The 24,296-nt window shown below is 36.9% G+C and overlaps 1 protein-coding gene across 2 annotated transcripts in view; it reads left to right on the forward strand.

The window, feature by feature from the left end:
• The first annotated feature begins 668 nt into the window (after window positions 1-668).
• Window positions 669-24,296, forward strand: part of ZNF217 (zinc finger protein 217) — a 33,482-nt gene continuing 9,854 nt past the window's right edge. Inside the window, exons 1-2 of one of the 2 annotated variants that reach the window (XM_034433028.3) lie at window positions 669-1,896; window positions 21,438-23,206. In XM_034433028.3, the coding sequence (XP_034288919.2) occupies window positions 21,805-23,206 (1,402 nt within the window). In that variant the 5' untranslated portion in view covers window positions 669-1,896; window positions 21,438-21,804. Of the gene's footprint in view, window positions 1,897-2,020; window positions 2,120-21,437; window positions 23,207-24,296 lie in introns of those variants that run through there. The other variant, XM_034433027.2, reaches the window with a different exon arrangement.

A 24,296-nucleotide genomic window follows, 5' to 3' on the forward strand; every position in this document is an offset into this window, starting at 1 on the left:
TTCGGCACTTGTGGATTTAAATTCTACCTCAGTCTTTTCAGATACTCTTAAGGCGTTACCCGTAGAACTGTATTCATTCATTCTTCAGTTTCACAGGATTGTTGCAAGGCCGATCTGCATAATGCAACTTATCTGAACTAGTTTTGCATTGTCTTCTTTATACGTGAGAATGCCCCAAAGCCGTCTCTAGCAAATTTTGTTAAGGATGCCCTTAGATAAATCTGCCATTATCTCTCCTAGCCTCTTCAAAAGATAATCCCACGGACACCACGGGGAGCAATGCTGGCCACAACCCAGATGTGTACGTGGGGAAAAGCCCCATCCGTATGCATGACTAGACACCTTCTCCCCACCCCCTAATATCTCCCCAGCCGGACTCTTTCTTCAATCTGAAAGCCCGGGCTTTTCTTTACTTTTGCTGAAACGCTCCCTTTTCTCTGTCCCTGATTATCCCTTTCCTCCTCTTTCCCTTCTCCACGTGGTGCAGCAAACAAGAGGGCGAAGGAACCCTGGCAAACGCCTTGACCCAGGAACGGTTCCCCCTTCTAAAACTTCCTCCTCCCATGCAAGATGCATCTCTTTTGAGTGCAATCCCCATTGCAAACTTCGGCACTCTTGGCGCCAGCTCTCTTCCCCCCCCCCCCCCAAAAAAAAAAAAAAACAACTCCACGGGCCCTTCGAGGTGCGCGGAGATGGACGGAGCCACCACGCGCGCCCAAGAAGGACGGGCCAATATCTTTCAGCGCCGCGGGGCTCCTTCGGTTTCCCGCCTTTTGACCACGGCTGGGGCGCAGGGAGGCGGCCGGGGAGGAGCCCGGCTGGGCAGGGAGGGCGTGAGGGTAAAGGAGGACAGACTGGGCAGCTTCTCCTTGGTGGGGGAGCCCGCGCCCAGGAGATTCTCTGAAAGTCTCCCCCTTCGTCCTAACGACAGGTTAACCCTCTCCAATGGCGCAGGGTTTCCTGGGTGTCTGAAGCCCTAAAGCAAGTGTCGGGGAGGGGAGGGGGGGGAATAAAAAGACCCTTCCCCAGCCTGAAGAGGGCTATGCGGTGAGATAATGGAGGGGGGACACCCTTTTCCCCCCTCCCCGTTGCAGGGTAACTCTCTGGAGGATCAGCCCCTTCCCCTTATAAAACAAAGGACGGGGACGCAGCAGCCTGAGCAATTCGAGGGGGGGGGCGAGCTTCCTTCCAGGACGGGGCGGGCGGCGAGTGATAATCCCCCTGCGCAAGAGTGGGTGAAGCTGCCGAAGAGAAAAGGCTCCACGAAGGATGCAACCCCGGGTGGAGAATTAAGTCCTTGTGCATTGCAGCGGGACTTCCTCCTGAAGAGCCCCTGAGGAGGGGGAATTGGGTTTTTTTTTTTTTAATCTGCCCGCGCTCTTTCCAAGGCGATTTAAAAGGCCGTGAATGCCATGCCAAGATAAACATGGCATGTATGTAATTCCTATATAAATTGTTATAATTAAGTAATATAACTATAAATAGTATATGTATTTGTGTGTGTATAAAAAAAAAAAAAGGTCCCCGCCCCAAGGCGTTTACAGAGTATGCGTTTTATGTTCCTGTGTATTCACAGATTACTTTTATAAACCACCTTGAGCAACTGCTTCGCAGACCGTTTATACCTACAGGATCCGTCCATTTATGTAAAACAAATGCTAAAAAACAACCCAGTCTCCACCCCACCCCCACCCTTAAATAGGGGGGGCAGGGATGTGTATAAACATAGACAAATTTTGCTTTCTAATTTTGCCAAGGATGCTGCCCAACTGGATTATAATCATGGTATGGTAGAGCAGCTCAGATTCTCTGCATTGTCTTCCTTTTTACTTTCCTGCTTAGCCCCTCTTCCTCGCCCTCCCCGTGGCATCTGGAGAATGAAACCAAAAGGATCAGGTGTGTATCCCGTTTGTGTGTGTGTGTTTGTGTGTGTCTTTGCGTTTCTCACGAACCAGCCTCAAAAACTCCCAATAGTCGCCTCCCTCTTTCCCTCCCTCCTTCCGAATCCCTCCTTCCTCTCTTCTTTCTCATTCAAACACAGCAACTCCTGTTGTGTCAGTTTTATCTTCCACTACTACCAGCCACTACCACAGCCACTTGGCAGCGGAGAATCATAAAGGTAAAGGCACTTAATATTCTAAAATAATTACCCTTTTTTAAAAAAAACTCTCCTTTTGACCCTGCATTTCTTCTTCTTTTTTCTTTCCACCTTCCTGTAAAGCGAGGGAGGGAGGTAGAAAGATAGATGGGGAAGACAAACATTTAGCTCCTCTGCTTCCTCTAAACTTCTTAGTATTTGGGGATTTTAAAAAATACGATTTTGCCTCGCTTACTTCTGCCTCTCAATTCTCTCTTCCCCCCCTTCTCTGCCCTCTCCCAGTCGATGTTGGTGAAACTTCCATTACATTTCTATATAGGTATTTTGTTTTCAATATTCAATATTGTTTAATCTCGAGTGGGGGAGGGGAGGGAAGAAGGGAAAGGGAGGACCTCTTTGTGACTCAGGGATGTTCCTGGAAGCAAGATTTGTAATGTGTTTGGCACAGATGGGGGGGCCGGGTGGGAGGGGGGGCAGATTTGCTAATGAGAAGTTTATTGATCCATTTTGTCAGTTTCGTTTTCAGGGCTTCCTGGGCGGAATTGAATCTGCTCTCGAGGTGTGTTTTAATTATTGACGATTATAGAGATCATTGGGAAAAAAAAAACTTCCGGGCTAACACTTTTAAAAATAAAATGAAACTAGTTGGCTCCTATAACAATAGCTCCGCTGGGAGAGGAGGAAAATAACAATTCACAAAGCCTGACGGAGTGATTTCACTTCCATATGTTGATACCTTTCCCTACAGGGAGGGTTGCATTAATTTTTTAACTGATTGCGTCTTCACTTAGGGTGCGCTTGCTTTTTGTTTATTTGACTTGCAGAAATTGGTCGCCAAAAGCAGCCTTTCGATATGCAATCCCATAAACCCCTGCTCCCTAACACCCCCCCTCCCCTGTGAATCCCCTTGTGAATATAGTATCTGTATTGAAGTTTAAGAGTTTTTGAAGTAAGAGCTATAGGAAAATTGCTGGTCTAGCTTGTTTGCATCTAAATTTGCAGTTAATTTGGGTTTTTCTTCTATAGAAGCTCTGTTGCCAAAAGGAGTGTGTGTGTGGGGGGGGGGAGGAAATTAGTTTTCTATCCCTTTTTAAAATGCCCTTTCTGAGTTGACCTTGGAACCTTTTAAAATTTACAGTATTTCCAATAGGAAAGGTGTTATTTGAGCAGGAGGAATACAGTACAGAGTGAAAAGCAGAAAATTAGGAACTTAAGCCTGTAGACAAAGTGATTCTTTTTACAGAAGAATGTGAAAAGGGAAGTTTCTATAATGTGAAGGAGCAGAAGGAAATAACACACTTTCGAAAATGTGAAGGGGTGGGTAGGAGGACTCATATAATTCTTCACAGTATTAGGCCTTGAAAAGCTGACTTGATACAATCAGGGAGGCTACGAAATAAAAGGCCTTCCAGCCAACTACATATCAAGCATTAACTTGCTGACCACTGTTTACATTCTGTTGGCAGGTGAGAGCTTGATTTTTGTATCTGCAAAGGTACTGTGAGCATCCTGCTTACAACAAGAGCTTGAAAATATTTTTGCCTAAATTCTGTTACACACACTTCAGGGGTCGCTTGGATGTTTCAAAACCCATTTCAAATAAGGGAGGATTGCTCATAATTAGATGTTCTCTTGGGCAAGAAGAAATGGCTCAGATAAGTAGGTTAAACTGCTTTCTTTGAAGGTGGGGGAGGGAAAGTGGGTGGAGTTTGATTTCGCTTTTCTATTTTTATGTGAATTGATGAGTCAGTATTTAAGATCTGCAGTTGGAATGCCAGCTTGTAATGGGTCATCAATAACTTCTTAAATCTGAACTTCATTCAACTCCAGATAATTCAATATGACTCCTATTAATTACTAATAATACTTATCTGCTTGTGAATGGGAAGTGAGAATTATCCTGGTTGGATTGGGCTCCTGAAGCTTTATTTCAAGTTATGTTAATGCATTACCAAAACTGCTGTTAAGGATCTATTCCTATAGCCTTTTTATTGAGCTGACTATTTAGTGTCTTTGCCAAATCCGAGAGTTGTTTTCAGTTTCATTGTCTGTACATGCATGTATTTATACAAGGGTTTTTGTGTGTGTGTGTGTGTTTTGGTGGGAGATGGAAAAAGGAAAATACTGTTGTTGGCTTGTATAGAATAATTAATGTCTCCATATTGCTATTTAAGAACAGTTTTTTTTTTTGTATGAGGTTGATTCAATTATGTCTTCATCTCTTTGGAACTGGTTGAATGACTTGACATGAGATTAGGTGCAACAAAAGAGAAGGCCGAGGGAACAACAGCTGCCTTCCAGTTCTGAGGCACTATTGCGCTTAGCAGGAAGGCATTTTATCTTTTAGTGTTGTGTTGTCAGGTTTAAATGTTAAATATTTATATTCCTCTGAAAGGTTGTTAGACTCCACTTATGTTTTTAAAAAAGGCAAAACAAAACACTTGTATTTAGAGCCTTTTAAAAATTTGGTGGCATGCATTGCATCCTTTTATAAAAAAACAACAACCTCATGTTCAAATATCAAATCTTGCTAACTCTTAAGTTTACTGCTATTTTATCTGAAAAGAGCCACCACTAGTTTGTACTTGCTTGGCTGCTGTATGGTAGGAACTTTTTAAGGTGTGGCTTTAATGGCAGCTGACGATTCTTGCTTAGAAACAAATCTTATTTTGGGTATATGTTTCTTTGAAAATTCTCTTGGAGCTAAATAGCGATATAGAGTAATCCCTTTGAAAAAAGATTCTTGATTTGAGTTTCTTTTTTTAAAAAAACCCACATATATGTCATTTTAAAGGAATTAAAGACATTGAATATCCCCTCCCCACCCCCAAATTCAGTCTCTAGTATAATACTATAGTGTAAGAATACTTTAATATAAGAATTCCTTCCTTCAAAGGCTTTATGTAAACAGTTTTGTAATAGCCCATAAATGCTGGGGATTGTAATTTTTTTGTTGATATATGCATGTCTTTTAAACAGTTAATTCTTTATGCTAATCCCCGTTATAGTGGATGAAGTGTTATCTGGGGGGGGGGTCTATTTTAATTAAATATTATTTACAAAGTTGTGATCTAAAAGGTGAAATTTCAAAGAGAGGCTAGTATTCATGGGGATTTTAAGGGGATGGCTACTAGCTTCTTTAATGGAAATTGCATTAGATTCCAGATGGAGAGCTATGGATGGGTTGAAATATCTCCTTTGTTTTGGTGACTGGAATGGAAAGGCATGGGGGTGGGGATATATGGGCTTGAAAAAGGAGGTATATTTCATTACTTCTCTTACACTGGTTTGTTTCATCTTGGGTTCTTTATCAAACTTTTCCAAACCATTTTATGCATTACTTCAAGGTTGTTGTTAGATCCTGCATCCATCTGTAGAATGGCATTGTTTCAGGATTAATCTCTTTCTGACAAGTATAAAATCAAAGTGAGTGGCATACTTTATTTCTTTATCTTAAGAATGTTACTTTGAAAGTAAGTGCTTTGGTTTTTGGTGTGGCATACTCTCAAATAGTATGTTCAGGAACAGTGAAAATCCAAGTTATTAATTTCCCGCCCAAGGGGAGGGGAAGAATAATAGAAAAGAGGATTATTGCAGACCTTATTTGGCTTTCAATATTATGCTAACTATGTAAAACAGAGTCAGTGTCAGTAAACTCTATTGGTTGAGGAAGTAGTAACATGACTTCATTTTAAAAAAATCTGGAAGAAGAAAAGAACCTGCTTTTGTAAACTTATAGAAAAATATAATGCATGCCACAAAATCAAAACCCATATTGCTAATTCTTGTAGGAGGGAATGGCTTCTCCCTCCTTCCCTCCCTTTTCAATCTATAGTTGAAAATGACTAGTTTTACTATCTTTAGGCAAGTTTGAAAAAGAAGCTTGACCTTTGCATTTAGTTGCTTCCACAGAGATTCAGGAAGATTAAATAACTAAAGCTGCTGGATGACCAGTTATTTATCTCATGTCATCCTTTGCAGTTGAGCTTTTATTTAAATGGAGAAAATAGCACAATTTTTCCCACAGAAGGGCTGTCATTATGGGCTTCAGACCTTCCTTTATTCTCTTTTTGCCTGTTTAGAACATCAGGAGTCCAATACAGTTGGTCCTTCCTGTCTTCTGCTTCACATAATTACATTTGCTACGCCTTTGGCACCAAAGATAATTATTCATAATGAATACTTTTTAGCATTTTTAATGACACTTGAATCTTGTGCAAGCCTCCAGCAATTGAGAATCAGGAATAAAATAATATTTGGTGGGGGGGAGGGTGAATGATGTTTCAGAGATTTGTGAATGCTGATTTGAATTGGGAAAGTAAAGCATGTGGTTGCTTTATTTTTGTTACTATGTGCTTATAGACGTTTTGGATTTTAAAAATGGGATGTGCAGTCTGTACAACTGTGTGTAAAAGTGGCTTAATTATTGTAAATTGAGGTTTTCTTGTTCAAAGTTAGTGAGCTAGCAACACTTCTATTTTTATCTTCTTTCTAATATAAGGCCACATGTGGTTGTCCTCCAAGTTAGTATTACAGTTGATAAGCAGTTGGCAGAATTCTTGCTTTATGCTTTGTTTTCAGTAAAGTTAAAGGATCTCATTTTGTCCAAAAATTAAGAGTTCCAAGAACATAAACTTTTAGTTGTTCAGCTGGTGAAGGGTTCACATCAACCATATTAATAGCTTTAAGTTAGCATCAACAGATGAAGCCAGAAAAATACTCTTAATTGTAAATGGAATTATTTTCCACTATGGACTTAAATACACATGCTCATAGTGTTGTTCCACTCCTTAAGAAGCAATTACAGAGTATTAGATAAATCATCTCCTGCTTCACTTTAACCCAGATAATTTTATAGCCTATTGGACTATAAATTGTCAACATTCAATGTAAGAAGCCAAATTTAAAAATAATATAATTTATAATCAAGGCCTATTAATGCAACACTCTTCTATAGCAATTAACACTATTGAATATGTTGTGAGTTTGGAATAATTGTCTTTTATTTATTTATAAATATGAGATGAATAACACATTTTTTGTTCAGGAGCACAAAATGGTGTACAAAATATTCCTCACAACAATGCTGTGAAATGGACTCAGCTGAAAAAGAGTGATTAGCCCAAAATCAGTCAATGATTTTATATGGTTGAGGTTGGAATATAACTTGGGTCTCCTATGCCACATCAAAACATTTAACTAAAGCACTATATAGTGCTTTTAAAGAATGCATTTTCTAGTTTGATTTTAAATACATTGTTCTAATAGTTAGTGAATAATGAGGAGTAGGCATAAAGAGCAGCACTAAAAAATTCAGCATGGGATTGGCATCATTTAAAAAAATGGAATTTTGTTCCAGAAATTATCACTTATATACCTAATCTGGGAGAGGAGTTGGATAACAGCCAACAACAACCCTAGATATGTAGGACTCATGAATTGTTATGTTATGCTGAACTATCGACTTTCAGATGCAAATGAGTCCTTTTATGACTTTGCTTTTTTGTTGAATATGTTATGTAGGTGTCATGAAGGAAGCTAGAAAAGGTTTGGAACAGAACCAAAGTGGTTGCAATATATTTACACGTGATCCTCAAATGCAGCCTTAATCTCACTTAAGGATTATGGGAGAGGAAGTCCATACCTCTAGAGAACACTATTTGGAAAGAACTGTTTAAATATATTTGGATGTACAGCAGCTATAAAAGTGAAGGAAAACAGGGGAAATTGCCTTTTAACCTTGTTTTCAAGGATAATTGAAAATATTGTGTTCTTGATTGTTTAATGAAGTATACTTTATATACTACTTAAACCCAGATGACTAATTACATGGTTTAAAAGAAAATATTTGGTATTCAAATGGGGCATATAAGTATTCTGCAAGGTAGAGAAAGAAGAAACTTAATTAAAATAAATTATTTGGTCAAAAATATGTACTATTGCTCTGCTGTATGCTTGGGTGAACTGGAGTCACTTGAAATTTCATTTAATCTACATGAAATTTTAGCTATAGCGTTAGTATTTATTTAGATAATGGACGAAAATTTCCTGGAAACTCTTAACTCAAACTGTATCTGCAGATATCAACACAAGCTATATTTTCATTCAGAGGAAAATTCTGGTGGGAAGAATTTTTTATTTGTGAACCTACAATTAGTTAGGGTTTCTTCACTTTAAAAATTGGACTACATAGCTTTATTACTATGCATGGATTTTGAATTCACTTATTGTAGAAATTCCTACCAGCTTTTCATATAATGTAAGAATTTTTTCACTTTTGAGCAGAGGATCCTGGATGAGCTTTGCTCCATATGATTAGCTGTGGTTTTTGGCTTGACCAGTTTTAAAGTAAATCTCTGAGGAGATTAAAAAAAAAAGATTTACTAATATATTCAGGCAACTTTGAAAACATATAAAACAGGTGATGCATTTCCTGAATTTGATATCCTAATTCCAGCAACAAATTCCCTTTTTGGCTTTTAGTAAAACTATTCTGTTGTCTGCCATCCCTATCAGAGAGAGAGCTGCATGCTATATTTGAATGAATTAATTGATAATTGAATTTGGGGGATTATAATGCAAAGAAATACACTTAGGGAAGCTTAGGGAAATTCTAATCTAGGAAAAATCCAAAACCTTTTTACCTGATAAGCTTGTTTTTCACAGGCTTTGGTTTGGTCTAACATTCATACTTAGGATATGCTATTTCAAGTTTCATCTTGAAAATCATTCAGGACTTTAATCCATCTGAATATGTATACTGGTTATTACATTCAATACTGTAATATTGCTTATCCTCTATAGTTTTGCCCAGCTGCATTTATTTTTAATTTATATACCCAACTTCATGCCCATGTCTGTCTGTCTGTCTGTCTGTCTGTCTGTCTATCTATCTATCTATCTATCTATCTATCTATCTATCTATCTATCTATCTATCTATCATCTACCTCTCCTCTTTTATTTAAGATAAGATCCTAGTACATAACTCATTATTGGCTAAATAGTTGCAGAATTAATATAGGATACTCTGTTGCAGTATTAGGCACACTTTGCAAAGAGATTGAAATTGCCAGCTTCTGGATATCCTAAAATCTTGAGGATACTAAGATCCGCATAGTATAATTTACAAAAAGAAAATTGACTTGAGTATTTTAATACAAATTCTTTTTAAGTATTTAAATTTTTTTTAATTGCAATCCAAATGGACGATCAAATTAGATGATACATTAAGTTGCTTTACCATTGAAGTTTCAGAAGAACTTGAATTCAAAATTACCAAGTTTTTCTTTTAAAGCCAGAATACAGTTGGGCATATGACTCAGCATTCAAAAATGGAATCTGTCTTCATCCTATTGCCTCTTTTCCTCCTTCCATTTTGTAAATCAGTATTGCCAAGTGATAAACTTGAAACAAATTTAAATGGGCATTCTAATCAGGCTACTAAAATCTCTTATCTTTGAGTTGAAATAGATTAACAGTGTGTTCTTTCATGTCTTCACAGACAGCGCATTTTATGTTATCCTGTTCTGTGGCAAACATTGGAAAGCTAATCTATATATCCCCAAAAAGGCAAATATTAAAAAATGCAAAAAGGAAGTTGCTTCTGCCTCAAGACAGGATCACTGGGTGTATTCTGGAACTTTCATTGCTACTTAAAGTGCATTTTAGTATTTTGATCAGAACTACTAAACCTTCCACCATGAAGAACTTCCAATGCTTATTTTCTCCTAACTTTGGGATACATTTTATTGTAATTTTAGATTTCTTTTGAATGTTTGTTGGGGACATAAATATATTCCAACTATTCAGTGGCAGGTATTTGCAAGTGACTGATATATATGAAAGATGTAGAAGGGAAAAGCAATAATATCCAGGAATATCAGTAGCTTAGATTTAGTGGGATTTGGGCATTTTCTTCCCAGTTGCAGGTCCCTAAACACTTATTTCAGGCTAGTTTTGCAACAGTCATCTATTACTTCACCATGCAGTGAGAAGGCTGTTCTATAAGAAATATTTTTTTTCCTCTCTCCCCAAACTCTGAATATGGCAAATGCTTACTTTACTTCCAATCATAATAAAGTATTTAAAAAAAAAATCAGGAAAGGCAATCCATAGTACCTGTTTGGGTTGAATTAATTCAAATGGAGGTAATATTTGCGGTGGAAGAAATAAATGTATTTGTCGTCCTGGCATTTAGGCAAATAGTGCTTATGCTACATTTGATATTGGTGGAAGAAATTATGCATGTGATTGTATTTATATGTATGAGTCAAATATTCAGTATGTGACTCATTTGTGGCACCTCTACAAAATTAGTATATTTGTGTTGTAAACTTTCATGAAGTTGAGCACACATGCTGATGCATCGGTTGGCAGAGACAATTATATCTTTTGAGGGTAGGAAAGGGAGGATATTGTAAACCATGGGACCAAAAATGTTATATATCATAGATTCCAAGAACAACAATACAGTTACAACACTTGAATATATCTAATTTGAGAATAAAAGGTGACCAATCCATAGTTAAGTCTGAATGAAAATATTCTGAATATTCAAAGAAAGCTCCTGTTTAAAAATAGTTTTTGCAAAAATTTATCATCAACTGTAATTTGAACCTGATTGAAACCAAGAGGACTGGTTCCTTATTAGAAGAATCAAATTAGTAAAAGTACAAGGACAGAGTTAATCAAGAATGGCAGTTGTTTCACATCCGTTTGAGAACCTGGTATACATATTATAGACTTCTATATGCATTTTTGACTTTGACGCCTAGGCATGGCTTCTAGAATAAGGTGAAACAAAGTAAAAGTTTGCTTGCGTCCAGCTGAATTTGAGCATTTAGATATTTCCTTCTCTTGATATTTAAAAATTGGCAATAGAGGAGTAAATTGAGTGAATATTGATTACTGTGATTGAAATTTAGGCTAATATAAATCTGTTTAATAGTAGGACTACTATTCTGAAACTTATGAGTGGAAATGTCCATGCAATCTCGGAGTGCATAAAATAATTATGTGTAAAAGAAAAAACTGATCAGGTTCCCTAGGTTTAGGTCTAGATTTTTCTATTTTATAGTGCATGGTTTTTATCTTTTTCTTAGAGACAGCTGGGAGACTAAATATAAAGTTTTCTCAGTACTATGTGGCTCACATTGATTTTAAATATTGTGCTTATAGTTATAAATTTATATTGTAGCTTAGTGGTAAGACTAGTTTTTCTGCAAATTGTTCTGAAGCTAGAATGAGCTATGCAACTTTTGAGAAAGTAACAGTTAATAAGACTTAAAAATTACCACATTGGAATTTACTTGTCCAATATTTTTGACTGATTAAATACTAACCTTTTAAAAGATATATGGCATATTGACAGTACTATTATGAATTTATGGGAATTGAGTAATTTCAAAATAAGCACTACAGAAAGAATAGATTACAGCTAAAAAGCAAACAGCAATTCACCCAACTAGAGCCACTTTGGTATAGAAATCAGTTGGTTTTTTGGGTGGTTTTGGACCTATTACTCTCTCAGTCCAAATCACCTCTCAAGGTTGTTGTGAGGAAAATACGAGGAGGATGGATGTTATGTACATTGCCTTCAGTTACTTATAAAGTACTAAAGATGGAACAAAAATCAAAGTGGGAGAAAATATATAGTCTATTACAAGTCTATTTAACTGTATTTTGTATTAATATATACTTAATATTTTTATTATATAGACATGGACCTACATGCTATCTGGCATTAGTTTATGAAAATATACTATATATTTATCTTATAAAAGGAAATAATTGTTTCTTTAATAATAGCTACATAGAACAATTTGTTCTAAATATGTTACTAAAAATAATTATTTGAAAAAATAAAAATGCAACTAAAACTGACAGCTTGAAAGTTAACACGTCAGTGGTGTTCTTTAAAGATTTTTTTTGCAAAGATTTTTAGGTATTGTTACATACAGAAATGTAATGGGATTAAAATTCCAAGTATACCTTTGTAGGAGGTGCCTAATTTGATAGAATCTCAACTTTGAATAGAATGCTATGGACAGAAAATCTGGTATGGTTTCTAAATGGCATGGTACCAGTTTTTGTAATGATCTGAAGAAAAAGATTGGCCTGTTTTATGTGTAAATGATAAGCTGAGTGTTTTAAACATGGTTTGCTAAACAGGTCATAGTGGCTTAGTCACATATCATACACCATAATGGGTGGGTTTGCAAACCACACTAGGACATAAACAAGGAACCACATTATAATAATACATTTAGGTTAGATTTTTATAAATAATACATAGTTGCTGTTAGAACTATGTTTTAGTAACTAAACTCTGCAGTACAGCACACTAATCTATATACAGTAGAAATTAAATATATTGACATCAATATCAATGTTGTATTTACTTCTGTTTTTTTTTTTTTTTAATGGAAGTTTAAAAGATTCACATCCCTGTGATATCACTGGCTGTTTTTCTGGGGGAAGAGAGAATTCCCTGTTTCCCCCAAAATAAGACATCTCCTAATAATAAGCCCATTCAGGCTTTTGAGCACATGGCAATAAGGCTAAGTGCTTATTTCAGGGTTCAAAAAAATATAAGACAGGGTCTTATTTTCGGGAAAACACAGTAGATGTTTTTATAAGATGAACAAATGATGCTACAGAGAATTGGCACATTTGCAAATGTTCCATAGTACATTCTGAGATCAAAATATAAGTGTAAAGATACTTCGTCAATTGTGGGCTGAAGATTAGCCATTAATGAGGTGTAGATGCTGTTCACACTTTTGGTTCTTCAAAAGGCCATGTGAGTGCCGAAGTGGTGTGGGGCTCCTGTGTCAACCCCCACTCTAAGCCTCCTTTTCTTTCTAGAAGAAACGAATGTTATTTTTGAGGAATTATTCTCTATAACATGAGTAGTGTTGTTAATTGTTGGTATGATGAAAAGCAGGGGAAAGCTGCTAATAAATGCTAGGGCAAAAGGAAGAAAGAAAAGAAATTTCTTGTTTGTCTTTGAACAAAGAATTTAGTTTCTATGAGAAAGTCAGTGTCTCTTCATCTTTACAGGAAGGTTGGATATCTAGCAGGGTGGATAAAAATCAATGATTTTTTTTAAAAAAAATCAGATTTTTTTAAATTTAAATTGGATTTTTTTTTATTTTTATCAATTTATTTTAATAAAAAACTTTTGGGGTAAAAAATCTATCGTAAGATAGTTTTCTATTTAAGATACATAAATAATTTAGTTTATTCAGCATGAAATGGAGCTTAGTTATGTAGCATGAGGCTGTATATTCTGCAACACTGGGACTATCTGTGAGTCAACAATGGGTCAAAGGAGTAGCAGAGATGACAGTTGCTCTTTAAAAATTATGATTTAAATCGAGTTGTTTAAATCAAGCCTTTTTACTAGTGATTTAAATCATGATTTAAATTGTGATTTAAATCAACTCGATTTAAATCAAATCCACCCTGATATCTAGTCAAAGCCCTTTAGAATGACTCTGAATTAGCATCCAGAATGAGTTCTGGAGATTCTTCAGCATTGCTTAAAAAAAGATATAAAGAGCAAAGCAGGCCTTGCATTAGATCAGTTGCCTGTCGCCCCATAGATATTGCTGAATATGCACATCAGTCCCAACTAGCATGGTCATGGCTGAGGAATGCTGGGAATTGTAGTACAGCAATAACTAGAGTGCCACAGGTTCGCCACCCCCCATTTCATATTGTTTGCAGCCTAAAGCAAATATTTCTGTGTCTCAAGTTTCAGTTTGGAAGTTTGAGATATTGCAGTGCCAGGTCAAACCTTAGAAAGGGATGTAAGGTCAAAATTAAGCAATGGAAATGCAGTTTGTTCTGTACAGAAGTCTGTAACGTTCAGAAATGAGTTCTGTTCGTTTTAAAATATTGTATATCCAGCAACTCTGAAATGAGATTATGTTAAATGAAATTGTAGACTAGGTAGCTTTCCAATGTTTTTGTAGTTGAAATTGCCAGGCTCTTCATATTTTCAAAATGTGTTAAAGTAGCTTTTTGTATCAAAACAGTTCTCATTTATAGAACTGTGAAGAATAAATCTAATTATTTTCAATCTTCAATATACAACGGGATTCAGTTTGACAAAACTGAATTTTATAAGGCATTGTTTCCACATACACGCCCATTTCCTCTTTCCAAAATTTTACCAAATAGATAGCAGATGAAAATATGTCATAGAAATACAAGAAAAACAGTTTTAAGGGCCTGTTGTGAACAGTTTCTAGGATGAAACTATATTGTAGCATAAAATATCATTCTAGGTAGGGAAATGAGAGTAATAAATCTCTACTTCAAAAGATCCAATGTTTTATTTGCTAATATCAGTAATTGAGATTAACTTGAAAGGAACTTGATTTTAGGCTAGATTAGGAAACTGAAAAGAAATAGAAAAATCTTGCTGTACTTTGGGTTGCCAATTACCTGAATACTGAAATGCAAAAAAACAGAAATTACTATTGCCTTTCTTGTTAGACTGATATTTTTCAGTAGTAACTTATAAAATGCTTTTATCATAGTTGGTGATTGTTTTACTTGAAGTTATACAGGGTAAACATAAAAGTCCAAAGACAAACCAAATTGGTAATATATGAAGCATATATTAACAGGGAACAGTTATTTAAGGAAAACTGTATAAAGGAGAATCTTTAGCATACATAAGTTTGTAAAGAATGTAAAAAATAGAATGATTTCTGACAAATTTATTTTGGGTTGTTCACTAATAAATTAAAACAAAAAGAATTAAACTTAGGTTCTCATCCCAGTTCCATATTTATGTGATGTCCCACCCCTCTGTTGAAATGCAGCCCCACAATTTAAAAGGATCAGTGTAATTTTGGGTTTCAGAAACGCTGGGTTTCTGAGCTTGGCTTCTTATTATTTGGATGAATTGCTCCGTGATCTCCAATGCTTAGTAAGCATTTTACTTAAAAATAGAATGTATATCTAAAATCTAAACTGATAGGTTTGTATAGCATATAACTTTTTTTAAAAAAAAAAAGATTTAAGCATTTAGGGTTGTGATTCCCAGCTTCCCAAAACTCAGCAGCAGTGAATCAACTTTAAAATATTAAGAAGAGAAGGAGGTAGATGGCTATACACAAATTTAACCTTGGGTAGTTTATCCCTAATTCTAGATATAAATATAATACTGCATTTAATGTAATTCAGGATGAAGTCCTAACCCTTACCCTCTAAATGGGAGCAGGGGGGAGAAACTATAATTGTGTGATTTGGGAGAGGCAAATCACACAATTGTTTTGTATCAAGTTCTAACAGTTCTTCATTGACAAATGGTCAATAAGATGAGGAAGGAAAATAACTATTAATCAGGATTAAGCAATCCATTCCCTTGCATATTTTTTTCCAGTATCACTTCCACAATTGCCTATCATTATCTCTGTTGGTGGAGGCTGATAGGGGTTGAAGTCCAAAACTTCTGCAGAGAATCAGATTGCTTATCTCTGCGATTAAGGCTGATACTTACCAAAATGCATGAACACAGCTGGAACTGAATACAGAGGAATTACTGACATAAACACTACTTTGAAAAACCAAAAGAAACTCTTTAAGTCTGAATAGCTATTTGAAATGTTATTTAACATAGAATGAATGTATTTACTTTGTTATCAGAACAGTTACACATTTTTTTTAAAAAAATAGCACATAATATACTGTATTTTTCTCACTATAAGATGCACTTCCTCCCCTCCCCCCCCCAAAAAAGAGGGTGGAAATGTCTGTGCATCTTATAAAGCGAATATTGTGGTGGGGGAGGGGGATTACTGCAGCGGCGGCGTTTGCTGCTGCCACCTGTCACCACTACCGCTGTTCATTACCACCGCCGCTGGAGCCTTCGCTGCTGAGCAGCTGATCAACAGTTGGATCGGCCTCCAGGAATACCGCTGATCAGCTATTCTAGGTGGTGGGGATTGCTGCTGATAGGTGGCAATCTCCACAGCCTAGAACAGCTGATCAGCAGTATTCCGGGAGGCTGATCCAATTGCCAGTCAGCTGCTTGGCAGTGAAGGCTCCAGCATTCCCCGGCGGTGGCAGTAGCTCAGCTTAGTTGACTGGTGGTGGGAGCAAGGGAGTGGAGCCCTGACGAGCCACATGCTGGGGCTGCGATAACGTGCTGAAGCTGACCAGGCCAATTGGCTGCAGAGTGGGTCAGGAATGGGTTTGATACAGTAGATCTGTCTGGAGACTGAGTCATAATTTTGTTGGCCACGCTTCCATATGCCTCCATTGACTCCTGTTTTTCAACTCAGTCGATCTGAGGAGACTTATTGACAGTTTCTCTGTATTATCACCATTCCTGACTCATCTGGATTCTGCATTTCAGGTTTTTTCTTTCCTTTGTATTGTTTCCTTATACTGCGAGCTGACGAGTTCAGTTTAAAACTGAAAATGCCGCCGCGTGCGTGCATGCCCCCCTTCTCCTTCAGCACTCATCAGCTGTGAAGCGGTCTTTGAACCCCTGCCGGCCGCTGCTCTCTCACTAAGCGAGCCACCGATTGCCTCAGCCCTTTGCGGACGCCGCTGTGAAGCTCAGCAAACTGCGTGGCCGCCATTACGGTAATTTTAAAGTCATGCCATTAAAAAAATCATAGCTGCACAATTTCACATAGTCTAAAAGTCTAGCTCAGGAAAAAAAGTGGGTTTTCCCCCATTCTTTTCCCTGCTACCTTCCACCCTGTTGCCACTGTCCATTACAAGTTTGGAAATTAAATTGCCCTAGCAAGTTTGTCACTTTAGTGTGATACACATGGATATCTGCCATACTTCTGAAAAGCATTGGACATATAATTCAGCTTCTTTTCTTTTTAAAAAGAAAGCCTGCCAAAATTATTATGACGGTGTATTTTTAAAAAGACGTGTAATTTGCTTGCTCTTTCGGAAGAGAGATTGATGGCTGCTATGGCTGAGAGAGACTGTGGTGTCTTTATTTCTCTGAGTACTAAAGTATATTAAGCATATTTTAAAAATCTGCTGAATTCATGCAGATCATAGAATATAAATGTTCTAAATACAAAGTTGACTCCTGAAAGTGCAAAAATATGTAGTATTACAGCATAGTCTCATTTGTCAATATAGTCTGTGATAAAACTTGCCTTCAGAAATTGTGTGTGCTTCATCACTGGAGGTTTTTAAGAAGAGTTTGTCTGAAACGGTATAGGACAATGATGGTTGACCTTTTCGGCACCGAGTGCCGAAACTGGAGCATGTGCTGGAACCCGGAAGAGAGCAACTGGCCGATGCGCATGCGCGCAGTGGCCAGCTGCACTTCCGGGTTCTGTCACGCACATGCATGCCAGCCAGCTATCCCGCGCGCATTCACGTGATGGAAACCGGAAGAGCAGCTGGCGACGGTGCACATGCCCACAGAGAGGGCTCTGCGTGCCACCTCTGGCACGCGTGCCATAAGTTCGCCATCACGGGTATAGGATCTCCTGCTTGAGCAAACCACACTAAAATGTTTCAGTCTTAAAATTGAGATATTATTTTGAAAGCAGTGATTCGATTTTTAAGGGGCTTAACTTTAAATTGATTTGGAAAAAAAAAAAATCCCACATAACACAAACTTCCTAAACTTCCTGAAGTTTACTTGTACTGCATTTGGAAAATCTGGGCAATTTATTTGTAAATGGCTGTAGTGAAATTGTACATTAGAATGAAATGCACATTGAGTATTTTGGATGCTAATTCAATAGTAATTAGAAGTTTTGGATTTTAATCCATTCAGAATTTGTGGAGTGCTTATACATTTGGTAGGATTATCTTGGATTGCACAGGAGTAACTTTAAACTGTCACAATACCCATTGATCTGTCTGTCACAAAAAATTCTAATTGTGTGTGTGTGTGTGTGTGTGTGTGTGTGTGTGTGAGAGAGAGAGAGAGAGAGAGAGAGAACTCAGAAAATTGTAGACCTCAAAAGATAATAGATTTCTAATATTTAACAGACAATGCTGTTGATAATGTAGATTGTTTGTTCAAGAATTAGCCTAGTCTAATGATCAAAGGATCAGGTCTGTTTATGTACTGTATTTCCATAATTGCTTTTACCATGATGTTATTGAATAAACCATAGTTGGTTAATAGATTGTACTGCAGTACACAATAAACTGGTTTACAAATGATAACAGACTGGGTTCATACACTGCTCTAATTAAATATAAATCAATCAAATCTTATGGCTTACTGCACTACTGTATGTCTCTAAGAATCAGGTAACCAAACTATCTTAAATCAGCTTTAAGGTTTACTAAGCAATTTCTTATCAGTTCGTTAGTATAAACTTTCTCAATGTACTACTTTAAAGGTAAAATGGCATACAGTGGGAATATTAAATAAATCTATTCTACTTTGAGGACCTTGGAAGAAAGGTATCAGAATCACGTGGTTTGAAAGTAATAAAGGGTAAAATAATGTTGGCTATCTCTGATGAGAAGGGTTTATGGAGGTTCTTAGTCATCCAGGTCATGGTTGTCCCAAAGATGCTTTGTCAAGGGCAACTGGACTTTATGGTTTTTCTTTTGAAGACGTTTCTCTTCTCATCCAAGAAGCTTCTTCAGCTCTGACTGGATGATGGGAAATGTAAAAGGAGAACAAACCCATTAGGACAAGATTCAGCAGTCCATCTGCATTTAAAAGATAAAGGCCACTCTTTTGAAGACAGCAAAGTCCACATTTTGGACAGAGAGGACCTCTGGTTTGAAAGAGGGGTCAAAGAGGCCATCTATGTCAAAATTGAACAGCCCCCTCTCAACAGAGGGGGAGGGATATGGCATCATCTATCTACAGTCTACAACACAGTCCTTTCAACAGTTACATCCATTTGCATTACTCGGGTGACCCTGATAACACAGATAAGCCTCAAGGACTCTCTAAAAGAATGCAAATGACCAGCTGTCTACAAGGAGTATAAATCCTTCCATTTTCCACCATCCAGCCAGAGCTGAAGAAGATTCCTGGATGAGAAGTGAAACGTCTTCAAAGAAAAACCAGAAAATCCAGTTGTCTTTTGAAAAAGCACCTTTGGTGTGAAGGGAACAATATAGAAGATACTTGTGCTATAGAAAAGGAGGGGAATAAATGTATTTGGGAATTTTCCAGATTTTGGATTACAGCTCCCAGAATTTCCAGCCAATATCGGGGTTACTGAGACTTGGAGTTGAAGTTCACCTATTGGGAAGATGCCAAGAGCTGAGAAGGCTATATAGTAGACCAGCCTGGGTCAAGATATTGATAGCAGATATTTTTTGTTCTTCTGCCACATTAACTGGTACTGGTAATTTACTTCAGTAAATCAACCTATCTTCCTCAAGTTGGACTTTGGGAATTAAATAGTAGTTCCTATTTGGAAAATTGCCCAAATATTGCAACTGACTTGTTAAACTATCTTCTTTTATAATAATACATTGTAATTTGCAATGTTGCAACAAAGGATTATGATCAGAAGCAAGTAGTACATAATCAGTGTAATCTTTATTTTTTTTCAGGGATATAAGATGACACACGTGTATCCTGGCCCTCAATTTTTCTACAAAAGGCCACTTTAAATTGTTTAGGACAATTTGTTTCTTAAAGTGTGGTTCTAGGACCCCTGGGAATACCCCAAGACCCTTTCAGGGATCATTAAAATCAAATTTATTTGCCAGACATTGAAGATATTTTGAAAAAATTAAAAGAGTGTCACTCTTTTCTTTTAAAAAAAATCTGACAAAATAAAGGTTTTTTTCATGAAAATAATGAATTTAATATTGTTATCTTTACAGGATTCAATGTATTCTATGAATGCATCCATTTTAATTTTAATACGGTAAAAAACAAAGCCCATACAAGCAAAAGTTCTGTATTATTTTTAAATGTGGGAAGGGGTCCTCCATAACTTGTAAAAGTAGGAAGGTATCTCGAGGCCACAGATTTAAGAAACGTGTATTGAATGGGTGTCTATAGGTCAATATCTGTACATCTCTGTATGTATTGATTGTGCCAAATAAAATAGGTAACATCAAATCAAAGTAGAGTATTTAATATGGTTCAGATTCAATAATACTTCTCACTTGGTTGCTGTTGTGAAATGTGTGTGCAGTAATGGATATTTTTATGTGAAAATCTGCATCTGTCTTTGTATTCCTATTTTGACTATGCCAAATGACATGTAGAGTAAAATCAAAGGAAAGATGCATATAATCCTTGTAATTGGATCAGATTTATTAGTCTTTAGGAAAACATTCTTTTTTCCAAAATAAATCTCTTTTTACTTAAGGTGTCTGGACAGTAGGCACTAAAAAAGAAGAAAAAGTAACTTTTGAAAATTTGAAGTCATATGTTGGTGATTTTTACATAAATGTGTGTTTCAGTAGTTGATCTATTTATTGAGAGGCAAATATCAAATGTTTTCCCTGTGCTGTCCCACCTAAGTTTCATATTCAAATTACTATTTTTAATAGACATCCATATTCATATTTAGTTGTTATATAAAACCAATTGTTTTAAACCTAAGGATTAGTTTTGAAGTATTCAGAGGGGCATAAACAAGCTTTCCAAATGGCTGGCATTTGAAGTGGCCCCATAATATCAAAATGGCTGCCCATTAGGTGTTGACTGACAGCAAATCCTGTCATGAAGAAATACTTTTTTCTTTTCTTTTTAAGATAATGCTATTAGATTTCTTTTAAACATGTTAAAAACTAACATTTTATTTTATAAAGAAATATTTAAGGACTTACAAATGCTTTAGGACATAAGGGCTTGCATAAAACAACTTCTTAAATGGTTTTGTAATAGGAGAATATTATTCCTAAAAAATAGGATTTCCTAGATTTTTTTAGGATAATAATGTGGACTTCTAGGATTCTGCAAGCGTAATGGCTGAATTATTATCTTGTTTCTTTCACTGAGGCAGTTTCTTCTTTATGACTTGAGCGTTGAAGATAATGTTCTACAGTAACTCCCTAAGGCAGTTTCCTTGCAGAGATTAGTAACTTCCTTTGATAATTGCATCATTTTAAAGATAAATATTTAGTAAAATCTGAATGTGTAGCTGGATTGCACATCTTTAAACTTAGATTACATTGGAACATTTGTTAAAAGTGTGTTGGGAAACTGTTAATCATACATTGTATAATAGTGTCAAAAGAACACAGGAATTGCCTTCTGATTAAATTGCATGGTATAAAGCATTGTGTGGAAGAAAGAATACTCGTATAAAAGTATATTAGTCCTTTTGTTTCAAACTATTTTATTGATTCATTTTGATTCCTAAGTTAACATTAATTTGTTTTCAAATTCTCTTCACATAGGTGGTGACATTCTTGGTGATTCTGAGCTACAGCAATTTTCTTCAAGCTTAAGAAGAAGAAGAAATTCTTAAGTATTAAACTTGGAGATGTGAACAGACCGGTTTTGCTGAAAGCAAGTTACATAAACTGCAGAACAACATAAGCAATTCTACCTCTTTCATACAAGAGTTAGCAACAATTTTTATGAAATTATTTCTTTCTGGCAGAGGTTAGCTCCATCTACAGATGAGCAGAATACCCAACAACCCTCTCTTGAAGGAGTCATCAAGGCTCAAACATCTGCTACCAAATAATCGGAAAATTTCTGAAGTGGCCCTGTTTCTTGCATAAAAACTTGACACTTCTTGTTAAAACTGCCAAAGGAAACATGCCAACTCAACCTCTTTTGGTGTACATGGATGGTCCAGAAAGTATAGCCAGTACTGTTGGTTCACGAATGGACAATAATGATGCCACTATGCCAGTAAAAGGAGCCAACACAATCTCCTATAAGAACTTGCAAGACAAGTTCTTAATGCAAGGTGAAGGATGTGTGTCTTTAGATTGCATGTTTTGCGAACAGACCTTCAAGCATCCAGAAGATCTTGGTAAGCATGTCTTAACCCAGCATAGGCCGACACTTTGTGAACCGGCAGTTTTGCGTGTGGAAGCGGAGTATGTTAGCCATCTTGATAAAGGACAAGGGAGAATTGATTTGCCATCCCTGGACGTAAATGAAAAGGATAGCCAAGACTTCAGCTGTGTGGTTTGCGGGCAAACATTTGATGAGGCTTTTGATGTTGAGGCCCACATGAGGAAGCACAAGGATTCTTTCACTTATTGGTGTAGTGTATGTGGAAGGAGATTTAAGGAGCCCTGGTTCCTCAAAAATCACATGAGGACTCACACTGGCAAACCTGGCTCTCGCAGCAAGGTGCTGCAAGGATCTGAGAGTCCCATAACGATAAATGAGGTTGTTCAGGACCAAGCGGCAGAAAGCATAACATCCCCTTATAAAATCTGCATGGTGTGTGGCTTTCTATTTCAGAATAAGGACAGTTTAATCGAGCACAGCAAAGTACATACCAAAGATTCTCTAGCCAACCGCAATGGCTCTCCATCGGAAGGGGATGGTAAAGAAAGTACGACACCCAGGGAAGAATTTCTGCAATTTTTAAACCTAAAGCCACTTTCAACTTCTAATAATAGCAAACAGAAAAAGCCTGTGAAATGGATTGCTGAATTGGATCCGTTCAGTACCTATCAGGCATGGCAGCTGGCTACTAAAGGTAAAGTTGCTATTGGCCACGGACAAACAAAAGATGCAGGTCAAGAGGGAAGCACGGACAACGATGACTCGTCTTCGGACAAAGAAGAACTTGGGGAGATTTGGAACGCGAGCAAAGCAAACCAGACTGAAAGTGCAGGAAAGACCAAGGGAAGCAGAGGGGGAAGTTACACTGGGATTGGTAACATGCCACAGGACAAATTTAAATATCGTTGCCGCGAAGTGCCTTCCTTGCATATGGATTCTAAGCTGTCCCAGAACAAAGACAAGCCTACCCATTGTTCAGAGTGTGGCAAAGCCTTTCGAACTTACCACCAACTTGTCCTCCATTCGAGAGTCCATAATAAGAAAGAGCGGAAGAATGATCTAGAAAACGGTTGTGGGGAAGGGAAGCAGCCGAGAACATGCCTTCCTGATCCTGGGAACCTGGATGAGAACGGAGCCGAACGATTGGAGGGAGGATCTGAAGACGGCTCTGAGGATGGGATAATAGAGACTCCAGGTAAGACAAGTTAAGAACAATTCACAATAAAAAAATGTATTTTGTTCATTTAGGCATAAGAGGGTGTCCGTATTAAAGGTAATGTGGAGGTGAGACGTTTTGCTAACTGCTTCCCAAGGAATATTATCACAATATTATCACTATTTTACAGTAGTTTTAACTTATGGTGTAATTTGCATGTACACCAAGTGGAAAGATGCTTGCATAAACTTAAAACGCATAGCATATTTCATATACAGATGACATTGGTGTGTAGAATTATATTAGGATTAGACATGGATATTTTCATTTCTTTAATACTAGACATTTTAGGTTTTGTTTCCCACCACAGGTGAGAGTGTACTCACCTAAAGATACCAGTAAATCATTTTGTTATGCAATACAGGTAATCCTCAATTTATGACCACAATTGAGCCAAAATTTTCTGTTGCTAATTGAAACATTTTTAAAGTAAATTTTTGTTCCATTTTACGACCTTTCTTGCCACATGTATTAAGTTGGTAACACAGTTGTTAAGTGAATCTGGCTTCAGAAGGTTGCAAAAAGTGATAACATGACCCCAGGACACTACAACTGTTTTAAATCCATGCCAGTTGTCCAGATTTTGATCACGTGGCCACGGAATGCTGCAGAGTGTGAAAAATGGTAATAAATTCCCTTTTTCAGTGCTGTTGTAACTTCAAACGGCCACTAAATGAATGGTCGTAAGTCAAGAACTATCTGTACTCTGTACTTTGGAGAGATTGGCAGAAATTTGGAGATAGCCACATAGGTCCTTTCTATAAAACAACCAGTATATTTCTTGCTTCCTGTTTGAACTCTCCTCTACTCTATAGTCACTCCTGTTAATCAAACTTCAATGCAGTTACAGTTGGAAATGAACTCAAATGAGCATAATACGGTGCCTGCTGCCCTCTAGTGATAAACCTTAAGAACTGCATGCTAATTAGATTCACCTTTCATAAATTTGGTGATTTGGTGATTCTGTATTGAGATTTGGGCAGCTCGCAGTATAAAAAACAAAGCACAAATACTGTAAGATAAATAAAAATTCAGTAAGGGTAACTGAAGAAATAAATACTTGTCTCCA

The sequence above is a fragment of the Pantherophis guttatus genome, chromosome 3 (assembly GCF_059756535.1).
Source record: "Pantherophis guttatus breed Tessera chromosome 3, ASM5975653v1, whole genome shotgun sequence".
Classification (NCBI taxonomy): domain Eukaryota; kingdom Metazoa; phylum Chordata; class Lepidosauria; order Squamata; family Colubridae; genus Pantherophis; species Pantherophis guttatus.